Source organism: Cariama cristata, unplaced genomic scaffold, assembly GCF_000690535.1.
Source record: "Cariama cristata isolate BGI_N322 unplaced genomic scaffold, ASM69053v1 scaffold11427, whole genome shotgun sequence".
In the NCBI taxonomy this organism is placed as follows: Eukaryota; Metazoa; Chordata; class Aves; order Cariamiformes; family Cariamidae; genus Cariama; species Cariama cristata.
In genome coordinates, this window is record NW_009628382.1 from 8,267 (window position 1) to 15,979 (window position 7,713).

General features: G+C 39.2%; 1 protein-coding gene across 1 annotated transcript; it reads right to left on the reverse strand.

The window, feature by feature from the left end:
* Positions 1-252: 252 nt before the first annotated feature.
* Positions 253-5,861, reverse strand: LOC104165219 (alpha-1,6-mannosylglycoprotein 6-beta-N-acetylglucosaminyltransferase A-like; the record flags this gene model as incomplete). The annotated part of the gene is made up of 2 exons (XM_009704795.1): positions 5,471-5,861; positions 253-420 (listed from the first exon to the last, which is right to left on the reverse strand). Coding segments are annotated over exons 1-2 (406 nt in total), but the record flags the coding sequence as incomplete, so codon positions are not given.
* Positions 5,862-7,713: the final 1,852 nt, after the last annotated feature.

A 7,713-nucleotide genomic window follows, 5' to 3' on the forward strand; every position in this document is an offset into this window, starting at 1 on the left:
GAAACACCTACTATGAACAAGGTAGACTATACCCCTTCGGCAGAGAATTTGATTTTCCTCAGTGTGTTCAAGTTACCGTGGAATAAAGCCTTCCTCTGAGCTTGTAAAAGACCACTGGACTTAAGACTGCCATTGATACAAGCTAGACTTTGAATTTTGTTTTCTAAGACATTCCAAATATCTAACACTGAAAAATGATGTTATGGCCAAGAAAGAAAAAACACAGATTAAATAGCCCATTGCCATACCCACCTGCTACATTAAGCTTTTCAACTGCTCCTAAGCTGGGAGCAGGAGTGGTAGTATTGTTGGTAGAGTTTGCTCCTGTTCCATTCAGTACAAGATTTTCCACCTTGGACTCTAGCTTCCCAATGCGCTGCAAGATATTATCCAACAAGACAGCAAGTGTCTTCTTCAAATCTACAAATGAAAATGAAAAGTTAAATTGCTTTATAATGCAATGCACACTGTCAGACAGAATCAAAAAATAGATAGAAGAATGAGACTGGAATATATATAGACATTTTCTCAGTGCAAATCTTTGTCATTAGCAGCTCTGTGCACTGACGTTCCTTCCTTTGTTCAGCCTCAGATACAAGTTGCCCTGGCCATGGAACTTGTCTTCCTGTGTATTTTATGAAGCACACTGCAACTCATATACATACCCTATATTCAAGGTGAAGCGTGCGCCTTTATGGGTACACACATAGGAACAAAAAAATACACGCTTTGTAATAGCTCAAATAATAAGAAGCTGCTTAGATAAGAGTGAATCTAAACCTAAATCTATATTCAAGCACTATCAGAGGAACAGCCTGTTAGATGCTCAGTCACCTGGAAACAAAAATCCCCTTTCCAAAAGGGACAGCCTTCAGCCAGTACAAAAACCATCTTCTGCATCTCCCCTACCACAACCAGGTTCTGCACTGGTAAAACAAAAAGTTCAATCTTTCTGTTATGTACACAAAACACCATAAATCACCTGTTTCTTTTCTTCAGTCTGTTGGTGATTGCCTCTACCTATCTATTTGGTCTGACACAGCACTTTTCTGTGGAAAGCAACAAACGATAACAGGAGTTTGCATATCAAATGACAACCCAGAAAGAGTTCTCTGATATTTTTTCTTTCCCTTCTCTTTTGTTCAGATTTCTTGAAGTAACAGACAGTTGGGCAAGCTAAAAGAACTGTGGGCAAGAGGGGAAAAATAGACCACTATCAGACTAAACTGTATAATTATAGCAGCAACAAGCCAAAGAAGATGAAAGAAAGTATTGTTCTTTGTTCATTTACGCTTGTCTCGGGATTAAAGAATTTGGTAAGATGAATTTACATCATTTTCCCATTTAATTACATAAAATAATTACATGGGCAACATGTAATACATTTTCTGCTTTCCACAAGTTTAGAATCAAATCCCTTTCTGACCTGTAATAGAAAATTTCTCTATACATCTGAAGAGATTCCTCTGCCCCTTCATCAGTTGTATTTTTGCCACACTTATTTTGCACTCCCAGGACTAGCCCAATTCTTGTGCAAATGACAGAGTAAATAAGAAAAGCTTGTTATTTTTAGAAAGCTTGTGATTCTTTTTTCTTCAAATAAAAGAAGACTTATATTTCTTCCACAAAACCATAAAGTAGATTTTTTTTTTTTCTTTACAACTCTGTGTTTTCCTTTGTGCTTTAAAGATCAGAAGATGGAACTTTAAGCACTAATGATCTGGAGTATTTTAAAAGGGGTCCAGGAGTCACTTAATGATACAGTGCACAAAAAAAAAAAAGGAAGGAGTGGAACAGGGATTTAACATGAACAAAACCATGGTACAGTAGGAAAAAATCTAGGAAAAAAAGTAGTAAAAAAATATTCAGGAAACAACAAGGAAGAAACATAGCATACATAGAGGCATACACAGATCATAAAGCGAAAAATGGCTAAACATTGTAATTTTTAAATATTGATACCAGAACACTGATATGAGAGACTGCTTACCAGAACAAAAAAGCAACTGGAGGCCGGTTGTGAGAAGGGGAGGACAAAAGCACAGATTCATAAGAATTTTTGTAAAACAACTGTTTGCTGCTATAAAAATCTAATATTCACTGTGTACATTGGGACTACAACTTTTAAAAGGGAAGTGTTTGATCCACCTACCTGACAGGTAATGGAAAACAAAAATGAGAAAGACCTGTGCAATCACAATTAAGTAATGACTGAAAACCTTTTGGGTGGGTAAAAGCAGCCAAATTAAGCAAACTTAAAACTTATTCTTGAACATGGAAATCATGACTGTGCTCGCTAATGCAATCAGAGGACAAGATTAAAAGAAATAAAAAGGCTAAATAGCAAGGTTGTTAATTTTCATACAACAGTGAACCAACTTCTACCAATCATCATTAACACTAGTCATTAATGTGTTTATCCCTGAACAGCTAACCTGATCGTTTGCTATCAACAAACCATTTGGTTTGCCAAACAGGACAAACTAACTTACTTATTAAGTAATTATCTTATTTAGTTTCATAAAGTATTACTTAATATGGTGTTATTCACTCACCATAGCACCTTTCGCTCTAATATTTTAGCTAAATACATTCCCATTATTTTGCATCTTTCCAAAATCCTTAATTGAAAACACACCCGTCCAAACTTGTCTTTAAACTTAGAAGTCTTCTTAGCCATGGAACTTTGAAATTTCAACCCAAAACTTAGCTTTACCTTCACAGAAGTGCTACAAAGTTATTTCACCCACTTTCAAATGCAGTTTAACTTCTCCTAGGGAGCTTGACCACTGTTTGGCGGCAAGTCAGCTTATTCCTCAGTGGGATTTGGAACAGAAATGAATGCCACAGGCAACAAGCTGCAGGGGGAACTTACAGAATCACAGAATGGTTGGACTTGGAAGGGACCTCTGGAGATTGCTTAGTCCAACCCCCCTGCCAAAGCAGGGTCACCTACAGCAGGTTGCACGGGATTGCGTCCAGGTGGGTTTTGAATATCTCCAGAGAAGGAGACTCCACCACCTCTCTGGGCAGCCTGTTCCAGTGCTCTGTCACCCTCAAAGTACAGAAGTTCTTCCTCATGTTCAGATGGAACTTCCTGAGTTTCAGTTTGTGCCCGTTGCCCCTTAACCTGTCGCTGGGTATCACTGAAAGGAGTCTGGTCCCATCCTCTTGACATCAGCCCTTAAGGTATTTACAAACATGGATGAGATCTCCTCTCAGTCCTCTCTTCTCCAGGCTGAACAGCCCCAGTTCCCTCAGCCTTTCCTCCTAAGGGAGATGCTCCAGTCCCCTCATCATCTTCATTGCCCTCCACTGGCCTCTCTCCAGTAGTTTCTTGTCTTTCTTGAACTGGACCCAGTACTCCAGATGTGGCCTCACCAGGGCAGAGTAGAGGGGGAGAAGAACCTCCCTCGACCTCTCGGGCCAACTCCTCCCTCGATCTGGTGGTCCCTCTCTTCCTGATGTCCCCCCAAGGTGCCATTGGCCTTCTTGGCCACGAGGGCACATTGCTGGCTTATGGTCAACTTGTTGTCCACCAGGACTCCCAGGTCCTTCTCTGCCGAGCTGCTCTCCAGCAGGTCAACCGCTGGCCTGTACTGGTGCAGGACCCTACACTTGCCCTTGTTGAACTTCATCAGGTTCCTCTCCTCCCAGCTCTCCAGCCTGTCCAGGTCTCTCTGAATGGCAGCGCAGCCTTCTGGTCTGTCTGCCACTCCTCCCAGTGTTGTATGATCAGCGAACTTGCTGAGGGTACACTCCGTTCCTTCATCCAAGTTGCTGATGAACAGGTTAAACAAGACTGGACCCAAAACTGACCCGAGGAACATCGCTAGCTACAGGCCTCCAACCAGGCTCTGCGCTGCTGATCATGACCCTCTGAGCTCTGCCATTCAGCCAGTTCACAATCCACCTCACTGTTCACTCATCGAACCCACACTCCCTGAGCTTACTGGATTAGATTAATTTAGTTTAAGGATACCCTGTACCCTCAGACCTAGCTAGGTCACATATTAATGCAGTTACCCTTCAGTTTCTGGAGACATATTGTTTGGGATTTTTCGTCATTTTTTTTTTTTCTTCTTCAATTCACCTACCATCAAGCACCCTTACAAGATAATGGGACACTGATGATGGCTTATACAGCAGATAGGGTTTTGTTTTAATCCTATGCTCACAATTCTTTGGGGACCTCTGCTTGCTTGGAGGTCTTCAATCTAAATACTGATCCAGTACCACCTTATTTAGCTTGTGTTGCTTTGTAAGATTACAATACCAATACAGTTCAGCGTGCAGTCACAAATCAGTAGAAGTTATAAAATAAGCCAGCTTGTTATTTAAGCAAAAAAGTAATATAATTGTTAGCTATGTTTGGGATGATAATCTCAGTCTTACAGGTAAGCACCTTCACACAAATTCAAAAATTCTTTTTTTTAGGGGAAAAAAGTGGTAACGGAAACAAGACATGGAGAGAACTTCCCAGCAGGATATTTTCATTACACGCATCAAAAAGTAGAGTATTAAGAAAAAACTAGAGAAAAAGGTGCAGCTATTATCTGTTGCATCCTAGTCTCTATTCTTTGTCTAAGCCTACAAAAAACATCTATCCAATTTCTTCAGAGCTGAATATTAAGGCAACTACAAAAGGAAACAAATCTAGAAGACTAATTAGCCATTAACTTTTCAGATAGCCTTAAAATGCACAGGTAAGTAGGAAAGAAAGTGAGTTTAAAAAAAATGCTAAACAAGTAAGATTTACCATATGATGTTACCAGATTGAAAAAAGAGCCACACCTAGCCTGAAATTTGATTATATTTTTATTTTTGTAATATTTTCTGGTTATATGCTTCGTTCTTTTCTGCATACTTTGTCTCACACATGCACACAAACTTAACTCTCATGTTGTACAAAATGGCAGAGAGTAAGCATTAAAACTTACTGCTGAACAAAGCACCGAAACTCACAGAAAGAGTTCTCTACCCTGAGGCAAATATGATATATTTAAGCTTAATTTAAGCTTATGACAGATAAACTTAAATGTTAAGTAAATTGACTGACCAAAGAAGAGAAACGGGAAAGAAGAAATAAACATAGCAGGTCTCTACTTTATCAGTAAGGCAAGTTCTTCTTCCACAAGGAATTTCTAAGATCACTGACACACAAATTGAAAAGCTTCCCAAGTTTCTCAAAAACAGCAAAAAGGGTTTTTTTTAAATGAAGTTCTAACAAATAACCTGAGGCATACTAGATAGATGTAGTAAAAATTAGCAGATAACTTCATTTCCAAGGGACTGTAAATGTAAAATTTGTCCCATTTCATATCTACATGCGAAGCCTGTTTTCTCCTTATGTGCAGAAAATCCACAGTGCAAAAGTACTGGCAATCGAGCAGTATTATGAAGTAAAATGTCTGGATAATTTAGAACATAACTTAATCAGATTATCACGTAATCTAGGGCACACACTTACCGTATGCTGTCACTGTCCCAACATAAGGTCCATCAACCACATTTTTATTTTCTTCGGCTAAAGCTTTGATGTATCTTTTGCTGAGATCCAGGATTTGCTCACGCAGGACTGAACTGCTTTCATGCTGTGTTTGCTGCTGAATAGTAAAATGCAGAAGCATCATTCCCCAAATGAAACCAAAAGTCACCAGAAAAAAGCCGAGTTTCTGAGAGGACAGCTTCCATGGAGAGAATGCCATGATTCCCAATAGCTTCACACAGTTACTACAAAGGTTCCTAAAGCATGAAGCCAAACAGCAAGTTCATGGTCCAGGTATATAAATATCACAGAGCAGGACTCAGTCTTATTCCAACTCCTTAGTCAACGTATATCCGTATTTCAGTTCCATCCTGTTGCAAAAAGAAAGAAAAGCAGCATAGTTACTACTAGCTATACTAGGTCTTCACTTTAACTGGTACAAACCAGGAGTAGACAATATGCTTTGTTTGTAAATGTTTAATTCGTATGCATCAACATTGTACTGTACTAGCCAGAGCACAAAGAAGCTGAGAAAAGCACTGGAAAGAGACCAAAGAGGGAGCGATGCGCCTGAGCAGGTGTAGAACACCTCTCAGTATCTGGATCAAATTCAAGGCTTGAAGCGGTTTCGAAGCTGAATTTCAAGGTACGGCTGCTTTTACGTATTTTTTTGGTGTGTGCATACACAAAACTTTATGATGTTGCCAGTGCAACAATTTAAGACAATTCTCAACATAATTCTTTTCTCTGAAAACAATTTTAGCTGGCAGTGACACTGCTCGGAGTTCCTGGCAAGAGCTATGGCATATGGCTAGATAGGTGATCAGGAAATCAGACTCCCTCAGGGGTAAAGAGGAAAAAAGAAATCTACATTATTTAAGCCAATACACTCTCTTGGCTTACACTGCAAGCAGTCAGGCGGCTAGAATAATCTCCTCTTGCTCCTGCACGGCCTCTGCCATGCATAGTTACTCCTTACTCATAAAACATAGTCCAATGAGTTAGCTCTTTGCAACTAAATTCAGAACACATACTTCTGAATGCTACAACATGTCTTTTGTAAATAAAATTAACATTCTTGGAGCTTTTCACACACTAGGGAAAAAGAATTGTAATAATGGCCTTCAAGATACAGTAGGACCATCTTTTCATGGTAAACTCAAAGATAAAACCTGGCATAAGCAATCCAAAGGCAAGAAAAGCTCTGTGATGAGGGCTAGAGGCAGGGTCTTTAGCATAAAACCCAAGAAGAAAGGTAATTAAAAGGTAATTAAGCGTAACCTATCATGTTAAAACACAGATTTGGTAAACTGTTATCCTTTTAACTTCATAATGCTCCCAGACAGGATTAGAGAACATAAAGTCCCCTTCCATTCTGCATTTGCACAGATAATGCAGATGTTACTCTGGTTTAATAGGATAATTACACAGATGCCTTCTAGCAGTACTCCCTGTTTGTTAAAATTCCTTTTAGATCTTCTGCTTTCAGTTGAACTGGCAGTTCTGCAGAGGGACAGAAATACCTTTGGACCACCTAACTTCCAACATGTCTTGTGTGTGCATTTAGCATTACTGATTATTATCGACTGCAGAAGTGAATGTGCATTATATAGTAAACTAAAAGCAGACAAGGCAGTGACTGCACCATGCATTTACGTTGTTACAAGAACAATTTGTGGCCATCTTTTGCTTAAGGAGGAATAGTGCAGAAAAATGAATTGCAAGTACAGTGAAAAATATTATAGAGTCCTCAAGTTGACTTTTTCCACACTTAAAACATTTCAATAAAGAAAATCAACGGTCTCAAGAGAGAAAATGAAGAACTCTTAATGCTGCTCTCCATCAACTTATGTTAATTTTCCAAGAAGTGGCAGAGGGAAGTTTTACTTCTTTCAGTTTATTTAACTGTAGCCTTGGGGCACTCTTGGGTTGACTAAGAAGTAGAGTATTGTTATTTCATTAAAAACTGAACGTTTCACTATCTCTTGCAATATCTGGTGTGACAAAATACAGACAATTCCATAGTTTAAAACAACATCACAACTTCAATAAGAAATCTGAAATATTCCAGATTAACTCCCTCAGTGACTTAATTTCAAGTAAGAATTGACAGCATCTTCTATAGCAATAACATCTGTGGTTATAACAGTCTTATGGTTTAACCCCAACCAGCAACTAAGCCCCCCCCAGCCACTCGCTCACTCCCTGCTGGTGGAATGGGGGAG